At 43.4% G+C, this 22,951-nt stretch overlaps 1 protein-coding gene across 2 annotated transcripts in view; it reads right to left on the reverse strand.

The window, feature by feature from the left end:
• The window catches only part of vwa8 (von Willebrand factor A domain containing 8), a 402,749-nt gene that overhangs the window by 82,627 nt on the left and 297,171 nt on the right, over positions 1 to 22,951 (reverse strand). For both annotated transcript variants that reach the window (XM_068040239.1, XM_068040240.1), the window contains 7 exons: positions 20,373 to 20,437; positions 18,474 to 18,599; positions 16,123 to 16,232; positions 13,868 to 14,022; positions 6,498 to 6,699; positions 4,540 to 4,621; positions 3,330 to 3,534 (listed from right to left, as the gene is read on the reverse strand). In XM_068040239.1, coding sequence (XP_067896340.1) covers positions 3,330 to 3,534; positions 4,540 to 4,621; positions 6,498 to 6,699; positions 13,868 to 14,022; positions 16,123 to 16,232; positions 18,474 to 18,599; positions 20,373 to 20,437 — 945 coding nt within the window. The remainder of the gene's footprint in view (positions 1 to 3,329; positions 3,535 to 4,539; positions 4,622 to 6,497; positions 6,700 to 13,867; positions 14,023 to 16,122; positions 16,233 to 18,473; positions 18,600 to 20,372; positions 20,438 to 22,951) is intronic.

A 22,951-nucleotide genomic window follows, 5' to 3' on the forward strand; every position in this document is an offset into this window, starting at 1 on the left:
GGGAAAGGTAACTATCAAAGCTCCCACAATAGCTCAGTGGGTTTAATGACTAATGACTAGACAAAGCCAAAGAGAGAGTGTTAATGGTAAATAATGAGCAGCCAACCATAACGACTAGGTTGGTAGCAGGTTAGATCCCCAGTCTGTGACAGGTTCCCAGATTCAACCTTGGTACGGATATTTAGACTCAGCACCACAGAGCTGGGGAGTGGAAAATCAGTCAGGGTTCCCACTATTGATTACTGTCCATTTGGAAAAGCACATTTGGATTTTATACTCCGCTGTGACGCCCACTGCAGCCAAACAAGCCAACACCACTCAACTGTATCAATAATGGCCAACTGAATGATGGAGTCATACCCCATCCAGGTATCAATGTTGTTCAGGATAGGAAAGAATAAAACTAGCAGAGAAAACAGGTGGGAAGCAGCTACTTCCACAGTGCTGCTTTTAGTAATCCAGTGTTGAATTCTATAAGACTGGCAAATCATGTAATGCAATATTTCTCAACAGAAATTCTGAATGGAATGCACCCCACTGTGTTGAATTTTCCAGCTCTCCTCCTTACTTTGACTGTGGAATGAATAGGTCTGACTGAGTCTGTTCACTAAGCAGCAACTCTTCCCAAATAATTACTGTAGTAACATTAATTTGACACGGCCAGCTTTGGGGGCAGGGCTGGTTTAAAATTTGGAAACAATTTATGGAAACTCAATTTAAAATGGACGAAATTTGAGCTTGAAATTCCTCAATCTTTTGTGCTGGTTCAGCCAATTTGGGGAAAATTGTGCTGAAAAAACCCAGTGTAACTAAGTGGAAGCTTTATTCCAATGTGTTTCTGATGATATTGGTTGAGGGATGAATGTTGGCCAAACCACAGGGAGAACTGAAAAAGTGCTATAGGTTGTTTCTGTCTCACTGGACATGTAGGTGGAGCCTCGGTTTGATGCCACATCTGAAAGATTACACCTCCAACAGTGCAGCATGTCAGGCTGGATTATGGATAGTGCTGCCTTGTTAGAGGTGCAGTCTTTCAGTTAAGGTATTAAATCGAGGCCCCATCTGCCCTCTCAGGTGGACGTAAAGGTTCTCATGGTGCTATTTCAAAGAAAAGTAGGGAAGTTATCGCTGGTGTCCTGGCCAATATTTATCCATCAATCAACGTCAAGTATTCAGGAATGATAGAGAAGGAAATAAAAGGCTGGGCATGGCAGTATTGATTAAGGATGATGTTACAGTTCTAACTCGAAGTAGTAGGTTGTGATGAGAATAGTTATAGCTTTCAAGATAACATAGACTGGATGGTGAAATGGGCAGAACATGATACCAAACTTGGGAGGTGTGGAAAACAGTGAGGATGATAGGAACAGGACATCAATAGGCTAGCATAATGGCAGACAAGTGGCAGATGGAATTTAATACAGACAAGTGTGAGGTGATGCATTCTGGCAGCATAAGAAATGGGAGGAGTAGGCCATTCGGCCCCTCAACCCATTCAATAAGATCACGGCTGATCTGCCCCAGACCTCAACTCCTCTTTCGTGCCAGCTCCTCATAGCCCTCAACTCCCCAATGTTTCAAAAATCTATCTACCTCCTCTTTAAATACTTTCAGTGATCTAGCTACCAGCTCTAAAAGAGTGCGTAGGAACAGAGGGACCTGGGGGTGCATGTGCATCGATCTTTGAAGTGGCAGGACATATTGAGAGAGTGGTTAGTAAAACATATGGTATCTTGGGCTTCATAATAGAGGCACTGAATACAAAAGTAGGAAAGTTATGCTGAACATTTATAAAGCTCTGGTTAGGCCCCAGCTGGAGTACTGCATCTAGTTCTGGTCACCACACTTTAGGAAGGATGTGAGGTTGCAGAGGAGATTTACCAGAATGACTCCAGGGATAGGGGATTTTAGTTACAAAGTTAAATTGGAGAAGCTGGGGTTGTTCTCCTTGGAGCAAAGGAGACTGAGGGGAGATTTAATAGTGGTGTACAAGATTATGACAGGCTTAGATAAGTTAGACGAGGAAAAACTGTTCACATTAACTGCTGGTGCAAGGACAAGGGGACATAGATTGAAGGTTTTAGGCAAGAGATACAGTGGGAATATGAGGAAGAACTTTTTTACACAGTGGGTGGTTATGACCTGGAACCTGCTGCCCAAGGGTGGTGGAAGTGGAGACAATCAACGATTTCAAAAGGAAATTGGATGGGCACTTGAAGGAAATCAACTTGCAGGGCTATGGAGATCGAGCTGGGGAATGGGACTGATTGAATAGCTCTGCGGAGAGCTGGCATCGACTTGATAACATCTTTCTATGCCTTAAATGATTCTAGGACAGATGGAGTTCAATGGGGAGAAGTGTGAAGTGACACACTTTGAGAGGACTAATATGGAAAGACAGTTTACTATAAATGGCATGATTTGTGAAAAGTGTAGCTGAGCGGAGAGACTTTGATGTTCAGATACACAAATCCTTAAAGGTGGCAAAGCAAGTTGATATGGTGGTTAAAAAAGCACATTGGTTATTTGGGTTTATAAATAGAGGAATAAAATATATAAGCAAAGCGATTACGCTAGAACTGTATAAATAACTGGTTAGGCCTCAGCTGGAGTATTGTGAACCACACCAGGAAAGATATAAAGGCTTTAGAAAGGGTGCAGAGCTGGTTGACCAGGATGGTACTGGGGATGAGGGACTTCACTTATGAGGTTGGAAAAGTTACGACTGTTCACCTTGGAACAGAGAAGGTTAAGAGGTGATCTAACAGAGGTTTTCAAGATGATGAGAGGTTTGGATAGATTAGATCGAGAAAAACTATTTGTTCTGGTGAGTGGGTCAATAAGGAGAAATGTTTTGTCAGAATCTGGAATGCTCTATAGGAAAAGGTGGTGGAAGCTCATTCCATAAATAATTTTAAAGAGGGAGTTGAACAGGTATTTGAGGATGAGGAATTTACAGGTTTACGGACAAAATGCAGGAATGTGGGACTAAGTACAACTGATCTTTCAAAGGGCCAGCAGAGACATGATGGGGTGAATGGCCACCTTCTGTGCTGTAAGTTTCTAGAATTCTATCATTTAAAAAACTGATATGGTCATTATCACCTTGTCGTTTGTGGGACCTTGTTGTGCTCAAATTGGCTGCTGCGATTCCTACATTAGAACAGTGACTACACTGCAAAAATACTTAATTGCTGTATAGTGTTGTAGGATGTCCAGAGCTTGTGTAAGGTGCTATATAAATACAAATTATTTTTTCTTTCAACAGCAACACAATATGTTTCCTAAGTTTTTATCTTTATAAAAGTTTATTGTAAATGGTTCTATACCTGTAGGGGTCGCCCATCCTCCTGTCCAATCATGTTTCTCCACTCCAGCAGGGAACGCTGTAAATGATCAAATCCAGTTTCCCAAAGCCGCACGTGCCCTCCCAAATCCACTGTCACCACTCCATCAGTTCCCATGGACGCTATCAGAACATGTGTGTCTGAGATCTTAGACAGCCACTGTGTGTACGGAGAGATGGAGAGCGCACTGCAAGAAAGAAGAGCATGACATTACCAGCGTTGCCAGCCCAGTACAAAACTACTAGAGTACAATTGGCTAGTTCTGAGGCAGATAGTTGTGAGTTCAAGCCCTACTCCAGGAGTACACTGACACTGGAGGGGTAAATTTCCAAACTGGTGATCCAGGCACAGAGCTTCCTCTGCCAGCTGTGCAGATTGGAAAAGGTTACATAGAAGGTACACAGAAACAGGCCATTCAACCCAACTGGTCTATGCCAGTGTTTCTGTTTCATTTAAGTCTCTCCCCCACCCACCCACCCCAGCCCTCTTCATCTAACCTATCTGCAAAACCTTCAATTTCTTTCTTCCTCAACTAATTATCTAGCTTCCCCTTAAATGCACCTATGCCATTCGACTCAACCACACCATGTGGTAGCAAGTTCCACATTCTCATCACTCTCGGGATAAGGAAGTTCCCCTCCTGAATCCCCTATTGGGTTTATTGGTGACTATTGGGATTAGAATAGTTGGGTGCTGGATGGCCTACACAGACATGATGGGCTGAAGGGCCTGTTTCCGTGCTGTATAACTCTATGACTCTATAATACATTAATGACCCCTAGTTTTGGTCTCCCAGGTGGAAACTTTGTAGGTGAACCCTCCACAATTTTTTATCCATTAGCTGATGTTCATACCTGAAATAAATATGAGCTGATTAATATCCCTTAAAATTAGAGTAGACCATTCAGGAGTAATGCCACAAAACACATCTTCACACAAAGAGTAGTGGAAATCTGGAACTCGCTTCCCCCAGAAAGCATCTGAGGCTGGGGATTAACTAAAAATTTCAAAACCAAATTTGGTAATTTTTTATTAGGTAACAGTGTTCAGTGTTATGGAACCAAGCCAGCAATATGGAGATAAAATACAGATCAGCCATGATCTAACCGAATGGCAGAACTGGCTTGAGGGGCTGAATGGCCTACTCCTGTTCCTATGTTTCTGGAACTATTCCACGCAGTGCTTTCCTCACCTTGGAATGGGAATATATTTAATCTTTTTTGAGTTCAAATCTGTTACTTCCAAGAATCCTGCAGTGTTTGGAGGCTTCACATCTACAAGAAAAGAAAACAATAGCAGTGGTGATTGGGGCTGGGAACAGCCACTTTAGTCCCAGACGGTTCTTATTTAAAGTGAATGAGCAGCAGCACCATTTCATTTTGCTGCATGATAAGCATTATAATATTTACTGCATGATGTATTATTCGGCTGCTGAAGTGTACATATGTAATATAGTGTGCACCTTTAAGGTCACCAGGTGAAATTGCTTGTGCCTTTCTGGGTCAAATAGAGGTCAACTATCCTTGGGCAGATCTCCAGGTCAAGTAGAGATCAGTCTGATGTTTTATGCATTTTTTAAGCATGCATAGTTTGATATCTAAGTGTAACTGATATCTCTCAAAACATATCCATTTCTCTATTTATCAGCAGCCAGTCTCTCCCGAGTCAGAATCTCACAAGTTCAAGTCCCACTTTAGAGACATATTCCAGGTCAACACTCCCAATGCAGTATGGAGGGAGTGCAGCATTGTCGGAGGTCCCATACTTCCAATATGGCATCAAATTGAGGCTCTGCCTTCTTTTCAGTTGGCTGAAGATCCCATGGCACTCTTGGAAGAAGGACAATGGGTTCTCCCTGTTATCCTGGTTAATATCCAACAACAACTTGCATTTATATATTGCTCTTGCAATCAATGTCACTGAAACAGATTACCTGGTCATTATCTCATTGCTGTTTCTGGGAGTTTGTTGTTCCCCTCCAACAGTGATTACACTTCAAAACCACTTCATTGCTGTTAAGCGCTGTGGGGTGCCCTGACGATGTAAGGGTGCTATATAAATGAAATCTCTTTTTTACAGTCAGCAGCAGGCTTCATTTCTGCAGTGACCTTTTATTTGAAAAATAAATTGGTTCTGGGGGAACCTGAACTGCCACTGTCAAACTACAAGAACTCGTTGCTCACTTAAAAGAGTCCACGACAAAATTCAATGGGACCACACTTGCGGTAGGGGTTTGGATGTTGCAACAGAGACCAAAAACTCTGGCTTTCAGCTTGCCAACACTTTAGCTGGAAGAAAATGCAGCCAACTCAATATGTTGTATTGGACCCATGGAGGGGCAATGAAAGATGGCAGAGAGATAGAGCTAGGTGTCATCAGCATTCATGTGGCAGCTGACTCCATGTCCATGGATGATGTTGCTAATGGACACAGTTTAGCCAAGGAAAAGGAGAGAGAGCCAAGCACGGATCCTTGGGGAACTCACAAGGCTCCAGAGTGGGGAGCAGGAGGATATACTGTACTCTACAACTGGATAGATAACAGTGAAAACAAACAAGGGCAGCCCCACTGATCTAAACAATGGAAGAGAGGCATTGGAGGAGTGTGGTGTGGTCATCTGTGTTAAAAATTACAAAGAGTTCAAGGAGGGATAATGCAGTATGGTCACAGTCACAGACTTATGTTAGGGTCATTTCAGTGTTGTAGGAGGTGGGATACCTGATTGGTGGGATTGAAACAGCGAGCACCGGGAGAGATGGGCATAGATCGGCGTGCTGAAAAGATGTTCAAGGACTTTGGAGAGGTAAGGGAGCTCGGAGATGGGGCAGTCGTTTGCAATGACAGAGTATTGACATTGGGGTCGTTTCAGCAAGGGAGTGATGATAGCAGATTTGAAAAGGAGCAGGACAATGTCCGAAGAAAGGGAACCATTTATGTCAGCTGGCATGCAGGCCAGGAAAGGAAGTTGGATGGTCAATATTTAGTGGGAATGGGATACAAGTGAAGAGGAGGTAGCTCTCATGGTTAATGCTGAAAGCTACCAATGGGGTTCTGTTCTGACATGACTTGTTTATTAGACTGCGAGCCTGACATGATGACATTTTTATCTAAAGAGACTGACAGTATGCAGACCCTCAGCATGACACTAACCTTTTGGGTAGATTTCACTTAGAGGCACTTCTCCAGCAGCAACAGCTCGAATCACCTGGTTGGCTCCTGTCAGGGATACACAGTTGGTCTGTTTCACATTCCCAGCCTGATAACTCCCATAGAAGAACTTATCCCTTGGGAAGCCAGCACCAGTACTGTCCGGTGGAGCCCTTCGTTTCCACGTGTAGACCTCATTGGGAGACTGCAGGGAAACATTTCAGCATTAAGAAACCCAGGATTTAATCAACAAAAAAATTAACAGTTAATAAAAAGGAAAACAAATACATGCAAGGGATTCATTCTGTCTGTGCAGTTGTCAAAAAAGTGTATTTAGATAGAAAACCTAATGCTGCAATTTCCTTACGCTGCTTAGAAATACAGAACATGCAGACCAAGGTTCAAAACACAGGCAACTCGTCACGGTTCCTTCGACAGCACCTTCCAAACGCGCGATCTCTACCTAGAAGGACAAGGGCAGCAGATGCATGGGAACACCACCACCTGCAAGTCACACACCATCCTGACTTGGAACTATATTGCCATTCTCACTGTCACTGGGTCAAACTCCCTAACAGCACAGTGGGCGTACCTACACCACATGGACTGCAGCGGTTCAAGAAGACGGCTCACCACCACCTGCTTGAGGGCAATTAGGGCAATAAATGTTGGCCTCGCCAGAAGTGCTCACATGCCAACAACGAATAAAAAAAAAGTTGGAAAGAAAACTCGATGGATTTGAGGATAGGAGGAATACGGCAGTTGCTACACGTGGTTCATGGAATTCACCAGAAAAAACGGTAAAATCACGGAAACATCAACACTCGATTCTCCAACTCGTTTCTCATTGAGCCACCTTACGAAGTTTACACATTGAAGTTCGAGCACTCTCAAGCTACACTACCAGGTAATAAGCTCCTGTTAAAGGACTGAGCATCAGTAAAATGTACAATGGATGCTGATATAGGTTGGAGTGAATGGGCTTTATGGTGGGTTGGGGTGAATGAGGTTGAATGGTCTGGATGGATTGAATTGTGGGGTGGATTGAGTTGATTTGGTTGGAGGGTGGGTTAGGCTGTGTTTTTGAGCTGAGTAGTGGGGTAGTTTGGGTTAGATGGGCTGAATAGTGGGGTAGGCTGTGTTGTATGGGCTGGATGATGGGTTAGGCTGGGTTGTATGGGCTTGATGTTGGCGTAGGCCAATTTACATAGGCAGAGTGGTGGAGTAGGATGGGTTTGATGGAGGGGTAGGTTGGTTGTATGGGCTGGCTGATGGGTTGGGCTGGGTTGTATGGGCTGAGCAGTTGGGTAGGCTGGGTTGTATGGGCTGAGCAGTTGGGTAGGCTGGGTTGTATGGGCTTGATGGTGGCATAGGCTGATTTGGATGGGCAGAGTGGTGGAGTAGGATGGGCTGGCTGATGGGTTAGGTTGAGTAGGATGGGCTGGCTGATGGGTTAGGCTGAGTTGTATGGGCTGGCTGATGGGTTAGGCTGGGTATCTCCTCAGTTCCCAAATTCCCCTCTCAGTCCTCCATCAGTGCACCTAAGTCCAGTATTTCTAATCTCAACTTAGCCTATTGCCCAAGCACCCTCTTTGGCTCCAGACCCCATGCTCCGAGCACTCCTATTACCCTTTCTGACTGCCCACAAGCCTCAGGTCCCCTTCCCAGTAGCCTGTACTCTCAGTCTCTTCCACAATGACCAAGACCTCAGTGCCCATCTGAGTTCAACAGCAAAAGCACATGTACAAGATAGAACGGAGACATATAGGAGAGAGCAGAGGTTGGACAGACTAACAAGGGGCATAAGCATGAGAAAAAGAGTTGAATAGATTGAAAGGGATATAATGAGAAAAGTGTGTGATAGACAGAGAGGGAGGGAGAGAGAACATTGGAGACAGCAAGAAGGGGAGAGAGAAGGGAGGGCGACGGCACTGATCTTTTCTATGCATTCTTGGTAGTAAGTAGCACAAAGTTCTGCTCTAATGAGTGCTGCGCGACAGAGTGCTTTACTCGGGAATTTGCTAAGTGTGGAATTTCAAGGGTTGATTTCTTTCTAAAATGTAGTCAAGTTTGCAATTAGCATTTAATTAACTTTAACATTAAATTGTAGTTTCTTTCAGTCTTAGTCAGTGGTAACGAGCTGTCTGCTAATGTCAGCTGCACAGTTAATTAATTAGGTAGCTAGTTAGAGTTGGTTTCCTGGATAGTAGGGTCTGACTCAGGTCTCTGGAATTACAGCTAGTATAAATACAAGAGGTTTTGCTACCGCACAAAGTTCTGCTCAACTGAGTCTTGTTTCGATAGAGTGCTTACCTAGGGAATTTGGTAAGTATAGGAATTCAGTATAGCGAAGGAGGAAGTGCCGTTCTGGTCTTTTGCAGAACAAGCAGTGATTCAAGAGAGGGAACTGGAGACAGTGAGACCTGAGAGCTGAATCCCAGGAGCATTAATTAGGTGAGCAGGTACGTGACTTGTAGGTGAATTACGTTTTTTTTTGGTTTGTAAACTGCGACAGTTTAAACTGGTACTGGAGAGAAGCAAGTACTATATCAAATTTGTAGCTTAACTAGTTAAACTACTTAATATAACTACAAATTATCAGTGATATTTCTAAACTTGAAACCCAATTAGTTAAATAAAACACAACGGAGATGGCAGGGCAAGTGATGTGTTGCAGCTGTAATTTGATCCACTGCAACCACATCTGCATTAAACGTCTGCAGCTTGAGGAACTTCGGCTCAGAGTTGATGAACTGCAGTCTGAGATTCGAACACTGTGGTGCATCAGGAAAGGGGAAAGTTACCTGGACACTTTGTTCTGGGGGCAGTCACACCCCTTAGGCAAGGTACTTCAGATTTGGTCGGTTCTCAGGGATAAGAGGGTGTGACTGCAAGAAAGGCAGGTTTGGGGATCCAGAAGACAGCACTGGAGGAGCCTCAGCCATGGCACTTGTTACAATAGGTTTGATGTTCTTCCGGCTTGTGTGGAAGAGAGCAGGGAATTCAGGGAGGATGAGCAAACTGACCACAGCACTGTGGTGCAGGGGGCCAATCATGTTGGGGGAGTAAAAAGGAATGATGAAGGGAGGAGGAGGTGGTGGTGGTGGTGCCACCAAGGTAATAGTGCAGGGCAGCGATATGGGGAATGATAACCAGAGTGTGACAGGGAGGGAGAGGCTACAAATGTAAGAGTGCACCAGCAAATAAGGTCAGTGGGGAAAAAATGGTAGAAAGACAGAATTAAAGGCTCTTTATCTGAATACACACAGCAGCTGTAACAAGATGAATGAATTGATCGCAAAAATAGAAATAAATGGATATGATATGATAGCCATTACAGAGATGTGGTTGCAAAGTGACCAATGCTGGGAACTAAATATTCAAGGGTATTTGACATTTCACAAGGATAGGAAGAAAGGAAAAGGAGGTGGGGTAGCTCTGTTAATAAACAATTAGATCAGTACTATAGTGAAAAATGATTTTGGCTCCGAAGATTAAGATGTAGAATCAGTTTGGGTGGAGATAAGAAATAGCAAAGGAAAGAAGTCACTGGTGGGAGTAGTTTATAGGCCCCCTAACACTAGCTACACTGTAGGACAGAATTTAAATCAAGCAATAATGGGGGCTTGTAGGAAAGGTATTTTTATCTTCATATGGATTGGACTAATCAAATTGGCAAAGGTAGCATAAAGGATGAGTTCATAGACTGTAGGAGGGACAATGTTTTTAGAACAATACATTCTGGAACCAACCCAGGAGCACGCCATTTTAGACCTGGTAATGTGTAATGAGACAGGATTAATAAATTACCTCATAGTAAAGGATCCTCTAGGCAAGTGTGATCATAATATGATAGAATTTCACATTCAGTTTGAGGGTAAGAAATTTGGGCCTGAAACTAGTGTCTTAAACTTAAATAAAGGCAATTACAAGGGTATGAAGACAGAGTTGGCTAAAGTGGACTGGGAAAATAAGTTAAAAGGCAAGACATTAGAGAAGTAGTGGTTGACATTTAAGAAAATAATCAACAAAGTTATATACCACTGAGAAGGATGCACCATTCATAGCTAACTAAGGAAGTTAAGGATGGTATCAAATTGAAAGAAAAAGTGTACAATGCTGCAAAAGTTTGTGGTAAGCAAAAAGATTGGGAAAATTTTAGAAACCAGAAGATGACCAAAAGAAAGAGGAAGTAAACTAGAAAGAAATATAAAAACACAGTAAAGCTTCTACAACTATATAAAAAGGAGTTGTGTAGCTAAAGTAGGTGAAGGTCCTGTAGCGGATGAGGCTGAGGAAATAATAATGGGAAAGACGGAAATGGCAGAGACATTCAACAATTTTGTATCAGTCTTCACAGTAGAAGATACAAAAAGCATCCCAAGAATAGCAGAAAATCAAGAAGCAAAAGGAAGGGAGGAACTTAAAACAATCACAATCACTCGAGAAAAAAATACTAGGAATACGAATGGGACTAAAGGCTGACAAGTCCTCTGGACCTGATGGCCTGCAACCTAAAGTCTTAAAAGAAGTGGATGCATTGGTTGTAATCTTCCAAAATTCCCCAGATTCTGGAAAGATCCTAGTGGACTGGTAAACCACAAATGTTGTAACACTTCCATTCAAGAAAGATTGGGGTGAGGTAGTGTGACAGAAAGCAGGAAAATATAGGCAAGTTAGCCTAACATCTGTCATTGGGAGAATGCTGGAATCCATTATTAAGAAAGTAGTAACAGGACATTTTGAAAATCATAATGCAATCAGATAGAGTCAACATGGTTCGATGAAAGGGAAGTCATGGTTAACAAATTTAGTCAAGTTTTGAGGATGTAACAAGCAGGGTGCATAAAGGGGAACCGGGAGATATAGTGTATTTGGATTTCCAAAACGCATTCGATAAGATGTAACATAAAAGGTTACTAAACAAGGTATGAGTTCGACAGATTTTTGATCGACAAGGGAGTTAAGGTTTATGGGGGCCGGCAAGAAAGTGGAGTTAAAGCCACAATCAGATCAGCCATGATCTTATTGAATGGTGGAGCAGGCTCGAGAGGCTGAATGGGCTGCTTCTGCTCCTATTTCTAATGTTATTAATACCCCTCTTATTTCCTTTTTCAGTTCTCCCCTGAACTTTCTGTATTCAACTTGGTTCTCTACTGAGCCTGACATTCATCATAAGCCTCATTTTTCCCATTTCATTTTCATCTCTACTTCTTCAGACAGCCAGGGGGCTCAAGCTTTGGATGCCTTTCCTTTCACCTTATGAACATTATGCCATGCACTTGAAAATAGGAACTAAACATCAGGATGACATTATGTTGGGTACTTTTGCTGGTGGTGAGTTGCAAGTTGTGCAGTAACACTGGTGATATAATCCTGCAAGTGAAATGCTAGGTGTCAGCAGTCCAGCTTTGTCATTTCATTGATCTTGTGTTCATATATGTGAAACATGGTGATCACTGATTCCTTGTATCAGCTCTGCAACTTGCCCTCTCAATTTCTGTTTACATGCGGCACAGTTTCTCACCTTACTGGACCAAGAGGAGCCGCTTTATAAAATGAAGCAACTGGTATGTTCAAGGATTGATCTGAAGTGATACCGTGCACTGTTTACATTGCAAAACAGTCAGCATAGTCTAGTTTCAGATTCAAGAGCCTCTTGAAAGAATAGTTTCTTCACTTTGAGAATTTACAGTGAAATCTTAGCTCGCATTTCTCATTGGGCATTTCCTTGCTTTGTTCAAATGGAAGATTCTACAAAGCAAATCCTTTCGCAGCATTGTTGCTTCTCCACTAATTGTGACTTAGCACGTTTCCACAAGTTGGGCATAGCTCAGCAATGAAGTGCTAAAATCACAAGGCTCACTGGAACATTCGGTTAGACTAGCCTTAGACTGCAGAACCTGCACAGGACTCTCTGATCTGCACTCTGTTCCAGTATGGCTCCTGTTCAGTTTCGATGTACCAAGTGGGCCGGTCAAGTGAGTCAGAAATAAGTAACGAGGTTGGAGCAGCCTTTTCGGCTCCTGCACATTTTATGTTTCTAAGCATGGACATGGAGAGAAATAAATGAGGGGAGGCTGATTTGATACAGATTAAGATAATGAATTCCACAGTCATGCCGGATCATAGGACTTCATTTTTTTTTTAGAGATACAGCACTGAAACAGGCCCTTCGGCCCACCGAGTCTGTGCCGACCAACAACCACCCATTTATACTAACCCTACAGTAAATCCCATATGCCTGACCACCTACCTACACTAGGGGCAATTTGTAACAGCCAATTTACCTATCACCTGCAAGTCTTTTGGTGGTGGGAGGAAACCGGAGCACCCGGAGAAAACCCACGCAGACACAGGGAGAACTTGCAAACTCCACACAACCAGAACCCAGAATTGAACCCAGGTCCCTGGAGCTGTGAGGCTGCGGTGCTAACCACTGTTAACACAGCATAGTGGTTATCAAGCATGAGTGCAGCCACCATTTGAACTTAGGTCTCCTTTCACAGCAGAATTATTAGCAGCATGTTTGCTGGTTAGCCCACAATCTTCTGTAGAATTCACAATGAAGGGTAACAGTTGCCAGAAGTTTAGTGACCTTTTTGCTATGGGTGTGTCAGAGAGAGAACATTTTTGTAAAAACCAAAACCCAGTAGAGTGATCAATACAGCATGTGCTAAATGTGTAGACTCCACACAAACAGCATTACTGCAACAATTCAGAGAACAGGGGAGAAGAAAGAAAGATAGAAGACAAACTCCTAATCACTTAGAAAGAGATATTGGGATAGATTTTCAACCTGGCTGGTTGTCCATTTATCTAAACCACTGATAGAGTCATAGAGAGATACAGCACCGAAACAGGCCCTTCGGCCCACTGAGTCTGTGCCGATCAACAACCACTCATTTATACTAATTCTACATTAACCCCATATTCCCTACCACATCCCCACCTTCCCTCAATTCTCCTACCACCTACCTACACCAGGGGCAATTTACCATGACCAATTTACCTATCAACCTGAAAGTCTTTGGCTGTGGGAGGAAACTGGAGCACCCGGAGGAAACCCACATGGTCATAGGGAGAACTTGCAAACTCCGCACATGCAGTACCCAGAACTGAACCCGGGTCACTGGAGCTGTGAGGCTGCGGTGCTAACCACTGCGCCACTGTGCACTTTAGTTGATTCAATAGAGAGGAAACTGAAAGTAGGCATTTTTTTTTTAAAAAGGTGATCGATCCACAACGCCAGTTTTAAGCCCAGCAAGTTAAAAATCACCCCCATTCACTTGTCAGGTATCAACTTGTATAGACAACTGAATACTGCAACACTTTAACTGAACTGAAACCTGTTCCTTCAAACTGTGCCTTACCATTAGATCTGGAAACCCGACAACAATAGCTGCATAGCTGTTTTCATCAGACATAATCCGATTCGGAGACATAATCTTCTGGCCCAGGGCTACACTCAGGTTTTCTGATGGTAACTCTTCCTTTGACACCATACAGGGGCTTAAGGGCTCCATGGCTAAAATCAATGAAGGGAAAAGCTATCAGTAGTGTTTCATGCACAACTGGTATGGAACCAATAAATAAAACAGTGTCATTTTGACTCAGTTGGAAGCACCCTCACACCTCAAGTCAGGGTGTGGGTCCAAACCCCATGACAGACTAGGCTGACACTTGGGTCCAGTCCTGAGAAGGAGTGTTCCATCATTTGATGTGCCACCTTTCGGATGAGAAATGAATACAAGGCTTCCTTTTGTCTGTTCAATTGAACGTAGAAGACTCCAAGGGGCTACTGGAGAATAGTTGGATACTCTCCCAGTGTCCTGGCCATCATTCCTCCCATAACCAACACCATCAAAGCAGATCATCTCATTTGTGTTTGAGATCTTGATGCATGCAAACTGGCTGCAACATTTACCTACATAGTAACAGTCACTGCATTTCAAACTGCAAGGTGCTGGTGATCAGCAGCTTCTAAGCAAATCTTGGCCATTGTATCACCATTTAAACATTATCTTTGTTTCCACGTTTGTCCCATTATCAGCCTTCCACCATCATTTGTTTTGTAATTGAATCACTCCTGCCTTCCACCCTATCACAGTCCTTCCTTTTTGTTCTTTCCCTGCCCCCGCGTATGCTTACAATCTGTTCATTGCCAACATCTCCCAGTTCTGATGAAAGGTCATTGACCTGAAATGGTAACTCTCGTTTCTCTCTCCACAGATGCTGCCTGACCGGCTGAGTATTTCCAGCATTTTCTGTTTTTATTTATCAAAGTCAACAAGGCTTTGTAGCCCCAACACCATGCTGGGCTTACACTTGCTCTCAGCTCATTCTCAACTGTTACTGGCCATTTCAGGTCTGTGTTTTAACTGAAACTGATTTTTTCACCTTTTGCAAAGATTAATATTCTGGCTGTTGAAAAACATTGACCTCTTCTCCAAAACAACCTACAGCTCCATACAGTCTAATAATCCATCAGGCACTTGCTGTGAAGACTGCGAGTTGAGATATGACAAATAACACGAACACCTTCACTGCACACTTCACTTTGTCATTGCAGAATTATACAGGATACAGGAACAGGAAGAGGCCGTTCAGTCCCCTGAGCCTGTTCTGCCATTCAATTAGTTCATGGCTGATCTGTATCTTAACTCCATCTTGATTCCATACCCCTCTTTAGGGAGTTTTAATTAGTGGCAGGTGAAGCAAACAAATACTCATCCCCTGGCCACAGCCCAGCTACACGGCACATCTTTTACAAACTGATGTTGAAGTATTCTACATGAAGTGAGAGAGGAAACACTCACCGAGAGGTTCACGTGAACCAATATACAGCCTATGGTTGCCAACTCTGACTGAATCCATTCCTGAAGGATTCATTACATGATCTCCAACCACACTGGCCCCCCCACCATTGGCCTACCTTCTCAACCAACTGGAATGTGAATTGACTCTTCATTATCTGATTGGATGATACTTGACTAAGCCACATAACCTTCTCATTCCCATCTCCAATACTTTTATAACTAGTAAGCAAAAGCATTCAAAGAACTTTTTTATTGCCCCTAATATTTTTCTCCTGGGTTGCTCGCAACTGTGCCCTGGAGATTAATCTTCAATTCCTGGAGACACCCAGACAATACTGGACCATAGGCAACCCTAATGCTGCAAAGCCTGAAGCAGAAAAGGTCCAATTCAAAAGCAATATGGGTATTTTGGTCATCAGAGGGAGCAATGGTGTGCATGATCTTCCCCTCTTGCTACTCTGAAGCAAATGAATCAGAATTCCTCAGTTGCTGACTGTGTTACACAGATACCACTGAGGTACTTGCAACAAAGCTTGAGCTGTGACCCATTCTTTGCAATTCTCTCTCCTTCACTCTGGTCCTTGGCTTCAGTAAGAATTAAGTCCTGTGCCTCTCTCACCTCACCTCCCTGACCCCTGCCCCCATCCCTCCACAAAACTTAGTGAAGGGGGCACTCAACAAAGCAAAGACACAACCTCGAAGTAACCACATGCATTTAGTACACAAGAGAGCTAAGACTGATTTCAGCTCCTCGAGGCTACAAACCGAAAGTGAATGAATGTGTTTTTACTTCTGAGCAAATCACATACCTGTTGTGGTCCCAAATCCAGTGCTGACTGGCTCCTCATCGATCACATGCAGCTGACAAACTCCAGACAAGTTAGATTCAACATGCATTGGCTTCGTTAGGAGAAACTTCCTGAAAGATGATTAAAAATCCTAGTTTGTTAATAATTGGGGTAAAAATAATCTCAGATGAGAGGGTGATTGGATTAGAGAATTGGGTGTGGAACCAGTGCACCTCACGGTACTCCAGTTTATTGGTGATAAAAATGACCTTCACTGGGAGTGGATTCTTAAATTTATTCTCATATTTGGAATGCATTTGGAAGCACAGAAATGTTGTTCCCAGTTAGAATTATTGTTAACAACACAGATTTATGATTTTTCACTAAAACTCTTACTCTGTCCCATCTCAGTTATCCTGCCTGGTAAGGCCCCCATCTTCACTACCCAAAATCCCAGCAGCACAGATTTAAGTGCATCAGCAAAGCTGATTTTGTCATCCATCAACAGATCTAGCTGAACCCCATTGGGCAAAACCAGTCCTGACGTACCTCTGCCCAGACCTCTCCTAACAACTCCGAGAAGACATGAGGAAAGATGCCAAATACGTCGATTTAGCTTTATAAGGGAGACTTGGGGAAGGTTTGGCTTGGTGGACTCATCTGTCTGACGAACTTCCCTGCTGCAGGAGAGCACAAAGACGTAGGGTGTCAAGGCTCCATTTGAAACCCACCTCAAAAAGTTACCACGGAGCAAAGTCTTTGACGGTAATGAATTGAAAAGGAGCAAAGGTTGAAGAGAACAAACTCCTTTAAACAAGGAAACTTATGCATGAGTGCCCAAGGTTATGCAATTTGGCCAGATATTAAACTTGGTGGGGCAGTGGTTGGAAAAGTACAAGAAATAAACATTAAAAAGTGAAATCAAAACAATGGAAAGATGGAAAATGGAGAGAGAACAATTACAAAAAATGCAAGGAACTGTAAAGGATCACATATGAACAGAATAGAGCCTCAAGCTGCACATGGGTGACTGGCCCTCACAAACAAATGGGCAACAAGATCCCAAGGAAACATAGAACCCAAGATGCAGGCTCCCCAAGACACATGAAGGTCTCTGGAAAGAAACACATTTTAAAATTTGGAATACCCATACCGACATATCACCAATTCTTCACCATCACTGGGTCTGTACCCTGGAATTCTTTACTAACAGCACTGTGGGATCACCACCAGACTGCAACGGTTCAAAAAGGTCAGGGGTAATCAGGGATAGACAACAAACTATCCACGATCGAGAACAAATACAACAAAAGGCAACAAAATGAACAAGCTCATTGGTTTTCGTTTGAATTATAGCCTTTCTAATGCTTTAAACCTAATTTTAATATTCAGTTTGCTCCAAACTTAAATGGTGGCTGCAATCATTTTGAAAAAAACAAACTGAGTTATGCGATTGATTCAAAGTTCAGCATTTGAATTGTTTACGTTCCTTGGTGATTGGTAGCTTTCCAAATCTAAATATCAGCGCATCATCTCGATAAATGGTTATTTGAACTGATCAGGAAAACGTGACATTTGGTTTGTTTTTCTGCTACAGATTTAATATATGCAAGACTTTTAATTATATAGGTAGATGGTTTGGTAAAGATGAACTTGTACTGATGAGAGTGATGGGAGAAACAAAATGTTGCTCTGTATATAACAAATATTTGGATAGAAGGAAACATATAAGAAGGTGATTTAACTGGAGAGTAATTCATTATACATTGGAGCACTGCAAAATCTTAAAATGTTGAATTGTGTTTAAAAACATTTTAATTCTCAAAGAATGTTGCTGCCCTGACACATTTTCCTCTTGTAATAAAGTCTTTCCTATGTGAGCTAGCTGTAAATTAACAGCTTTTTGCAAAATTATAGACAGGAAATGATCAAAAGATGTGAGAAAACATTCCTTCCGATGAGACATGTAACCGTGGCCTCGTTTGCCCTCTCAGGTGGTTGTCAAAGATTCCATGGCACTCGGAGTTCTCCCAGGTGTCCTGGCTAATATACATCCCTCAAGTTACATCATACAAATTAGCATCTGGTCATTTATGCTTTGCTGGGATCTTGCTGTGCACAAAATTGGCTAGAAGATGTCCCTAAAACTGCAACAGTGACGACAATTCAAAATATTTCATTTCCTGTAAAGCACACTGGAATGTCCAGTTGTGATGAAAGCACAACCTTTTCTCTTTTGAAATGCCAATATGCAAGGTAATGAAACAGCAGTCAGCGCCAATAACATATTGACAGTGTCCACGAATTATTATACCTGATTTACAAATGACAAGAGCTTACAATCAAGAGGACAAGAGATATGCTGCACTCACTTGTTGGTTTTATTCTCCACCAACAGCCATCTGTCTTCAGCCACCAAATTAACGGATTTAACTTCGATTGGCAGGGATATGGAATGGGCCCGTCCCCCTAGAACATCCAACACATCCAGGAAATTCCTGCAAAATACAAGCATCTGTCACCAAACATTCGGCTCTAAAACAAGGGGATCAAAGGGGTAAATTTTTCACACAAAGAATTGTGGGTATCTGGAATGAGCTGCCTGAGGAAGTGGTGGAGGCAGGAACAGTAGCAACATTTGAGAGGCATCTGGACAGGTACTTGAATGAGCAGGGCATAGAGGGATATGGAATTAATGCAGGCAGGTGGGATTAGTATAGATAGGCATTATGGTCGGCATGGACGTGGTGGGCCGAAGGGCCTGTTTCTATGCTGTATGACTCTATAAAATGTTTTTAATGACTGCAAATAGTTTGCCTTTTCCAATTCTCAGTCTCAAAACAGCTGTGAAAATGCTCTGGGGTTACTGAAACTAAGGGACACAAAGCTGAATCTGTTACATGTACTATTGGCACACTGCAATTCTCATCTCATCTGTCTCCTTCAATATCACACTTGGAGAGTCAAGAGTAAATGTATATAAGCTTCTGGTGAAGCAGGCCTAAAGGCTGTGGGATCAATGAAAATGGACGCACAGGCATAATGCTTCTCCCATTTCGAAGTCACACATACTGTCCTTACTTTTATATTGCCATTTATAATGGAAATGGGTCTATGTAAACTTGTCTTGCTGAAATTACACCCTTCTGTTTTTGGAAGGCAAGGTGACACAGGCAATTTGTCACTATTAAATATGGTCACAGGAATTGATACTGTGAAAGGTTGACAGGAAGCATGTGCAGCAGTAAGACCTTTAAGACATACATGGCAAATTTTGTGATTTAGCCCTTTTAAATATCATTTCTGTTTGCTTAGGCTATAGAAAGCTGCTGCAAGTTTGAAGATTTTGGGGCTAGTTTAAGCTGTGATTTTTCCGTAATTCTCAGTCTTTCTTTTTCCTCTTAGTTTTCTCCCCTTGTGTCCTGAAGGTCCCAAACAATGCTGGATTACCTTTCCATGGGCACTGGCAGTCCTCTGCTACCTTGTCTAAGTGGTCAGTCAGTGTCAACCGTGGCTCTTGCCTCAGAGTCAGAAAGTTGTAGGTTCAAGTCTCACTCATGAGACTTGAGCATGACATCTAGCCTGATCCTCAGTACTGCACTGGGAGTGAGTGCTGCACTGTCGGACGTGCTGACTCTTCGATGAGACGTTAAATTGAGGCCCCATATGTGCTCTCAGGTGGACGTTAATGATCCAATGGCACTATTTCAAAGAAAGCAAGGAGTTCTCTCAGATGTTCCATCCAATATTTATCTTTCAACCAACGTCATTATCACATTGCTGTTTTTGGGAGCTTACACAAATTTGGCCACGTTGCCTACATTACAAGTGACCACACTTCAAAAATACTTCATTCATTGTAAAGCACTTTTGGACGTTTTTAGATTGTGAATGAAAGTTCTTCTTTTTTCACATGGCTGCAGACTATTTGACTGCAAGGGGCATCATAGACATTGATGATTTCCCTCCCCCACCCCCACATGGACAACTGAGTCACAGTGTTGCCATCCTAGATGAGATGAGTTATTTGGCAACAGTGCAGGGAGTGAACCCAGACCAATCCCAGTGTGTACGGCACAGGGTCACACAGGACAGTGCAATTACTCACCAAGCCTAGTTTTAATAGTAGTTATGGGTGGAGGTTTGGCACACGGTCACCTGATATACACAGCCGGCAAGCAAAGCTCCCCACTAACAATGCAAGCTTGGAAACGCACATGGGAATAAATTTTTTGAAGAATCAATCTTATTGAGGAGTAAAAGATTCTTACCCCTGTTTCTTGTAGAACACAAGCCAATTTTTGTGCGAAAATTCCCTGCACATTTTGTAAACATCCTACAAATGAAAAATCAACAAATCATGTTAATGCCTTGCTTAAAAATGTTACTTCTATACAATACTATTTCTCAGCAAAACCCTCTTCTTCCAGTCTCTACAGTGGTATTACAACACTGAAAAGTTTTGAACAAGTAGATTGGGGAAAAACTACTTCTGCTGGTCAGTGAGTTGGTAATTGGAGGCTGTAAATTTAAAATCATCACCAAAAGTACAAAAGGAGAGGTTAGGAAAGATAATTTAACCCAGTGGGTTATGAAGACATGGAACACCCAAGCCGAAACAGAAATGTCTTTTAAAGGGAAGTGGAGTAAAGTTGAGAAAGAAAAATTTTCAATGTCTGGAGAAAGGGCAGGGCAATGAGGGTAGTTCTTTAAAGGATAATAGGAATAACATTTTTGAGTTTGTTCAATGTAACAAGCTCTTGGAGCTTTGTTCAACCTGTAATCTGCCCTTTTGGTCTTTTGCATATTGCCAGTTTCCATTGCCCCACCATTGGGAGCCGTGCCTTAGATGCCCAGGCCCTAAGTTCTGGGCTGGAATTCCCTCCCGAAACCTCTCCGCTTTTCTACCCACTCCCCTCCTTTAAGAGGCTGTTCAGAACCTACATCTTTGACCAAACTTTTGATCATCGGGGCATGGCGGGAGGTCCGATGGCACTGGAATGCCGGCCACCACCACGAATATGGCAACGGAACAGACAGCGGGTAAGTATTTAATTCAATCATTTTCATACATTTACACATTTAAATGTAGGCCCCGTTGCCGAGCAGTGGGGGGGGGGGGCCGCCATGAGGCCTCGCTGCTGCCAGCAATACGGGGCCCGCGACTTCCTGGTGTTGAGGCCCGTGGCAGGCCTCTCCTGGAGGCATTTTCCGGTCCCCCCGCCATGCCCCGATGTTGGAGGAATCCATCCCTGTGATAGTGTATTCCCAGCTTGGAGCATTGGCCGCAGATCGGGTCCCTAACATTATTGCACCAATTCTGCTAGGAGGTGGAAATAGGCAGTCTTAGTGATGGTGGGGATATACGGTCAGAAGCTTATCTGGGGGTCAAATACGCAAACCATTGAGGTGCTTTCGCTATCAATAACATCTGGAAAATGAAGCCTGAGAAGCTGTTATTAAACCACACTACAGTCCAAAATCCCAAATGTGGTAAAGGTGATTAATTTAGCAGTGAACGTAATGGGCAGAATTTAGTAACCTCGCTGTGGGTGTTGTGGCGTCTATGACGTGTGCGCTGGCCAACGTGGCAGCAACCACTCAACATAATGGAGCTGTGGGATGCGCCCAATCATGCGACAGGGCCAGTCTCCAAGGCAGCAATTGCGTCGTCAGATGACTCCAACGCAGGTGCTTGCACCATATTTAAAGCACTGCCAGCTATGGTTGTATTACTGCCTTTCACGGAATCACTGATTCTGGATTGCTGCTGCACCTGGTGAAGAGGTGTAGGAACTCCTGGACCCCCCACCCCAGAGAAGGGATGACAAGAACAGGACCTCCCACCAGACCAAGCAAGCCTGGTGGGAGATCACAGAGGAGGTCAGCCCACGCAACTGGGTCCAGTGACAGAAGAGGGTCAATGATCTTCTTCGTTCTGCCAAGGTGAGTCCTCCATATCTCTTTTCTTTGCAGCTTGCACGTGGCTACGGGGGAGGGAGTGTGACATGGGGAGAGAGTCACCACAAAGGCACTGGAAAGGGGGTGAGGCATGACCACATCCTGGTAGATGCATGGCTGTATTTCAGCCGCTGGCTGCCTTCTTTTACATTATGTCCCATGAGCACGGATGTGGGGAGGAGCCACACAGGAAACCCCATCATGGGATGAGGGGCTACCACGAGTATATTTGTTCTGTTGCTCTTCCTATGAAGTCTTACTATGTCCCTGTTTCCACGTGCAGGACAAATGGGCCCATAACATGAGGGAGACCTCGCAGACTGGTGGAGCATCCCAGATCTCCAGCCTCTGTCTACTGCTGAGGAAGAGAAACTGGGTGAGGTGGGAGTAACTGCCCTTGACATCAAGGCAACATTTGACTGAGTATGGCATCAAGGAGCCCTAGCAAAACTGGATTCAATGGGAATCAGGGGGAAAACTCTCTGCTGCTTGGAGTCATACCTAGCACAAAGGAAGATGGTTGTGGTTGTTGGAGGTCAATCATCTCAGTCCCAGGACATCACTGCAGGAGTTCCTCAGGGTAGTGTCCTAGGCCCAACCATCTTCAGCTGCTTCATCAATGACCTTCCCTCCATCATAAGGTCAGAAGTGGGGATGTTGACTGATGATTGCACAATGTTCAGCACCATTTGCAACTCCTCAGATACCGAAACAGTCTGTGCCCAGATGCAGCAAGGCTTGGACAATGTTCAGGCTTGGGCTTATAAGTGGCAATTAACATTCGTGCCACCCCCCATGACATTCAATGACATTACGATCACTGAATCCTCCACTATCAACATCCTGGGGGTTACCATTGACTAGAAACTGAACTGGAGTAGCCATATAA

Source organism: Heterodontus francisci, chromosome 10 (assembly GCF_036365525.1).
Source record: "Heterodontus francisci isolate sHetFra1 chromosome 10, sHetFra1.hap1, whole genome shotgun sequence".
Taxonomy (NCBI): Eukaryota; Metazoa; Chordata; class Chondrichthyes; order Heterodontiformes; family Heterodontidae; genus Heterodontus; species Heterodontus francisci.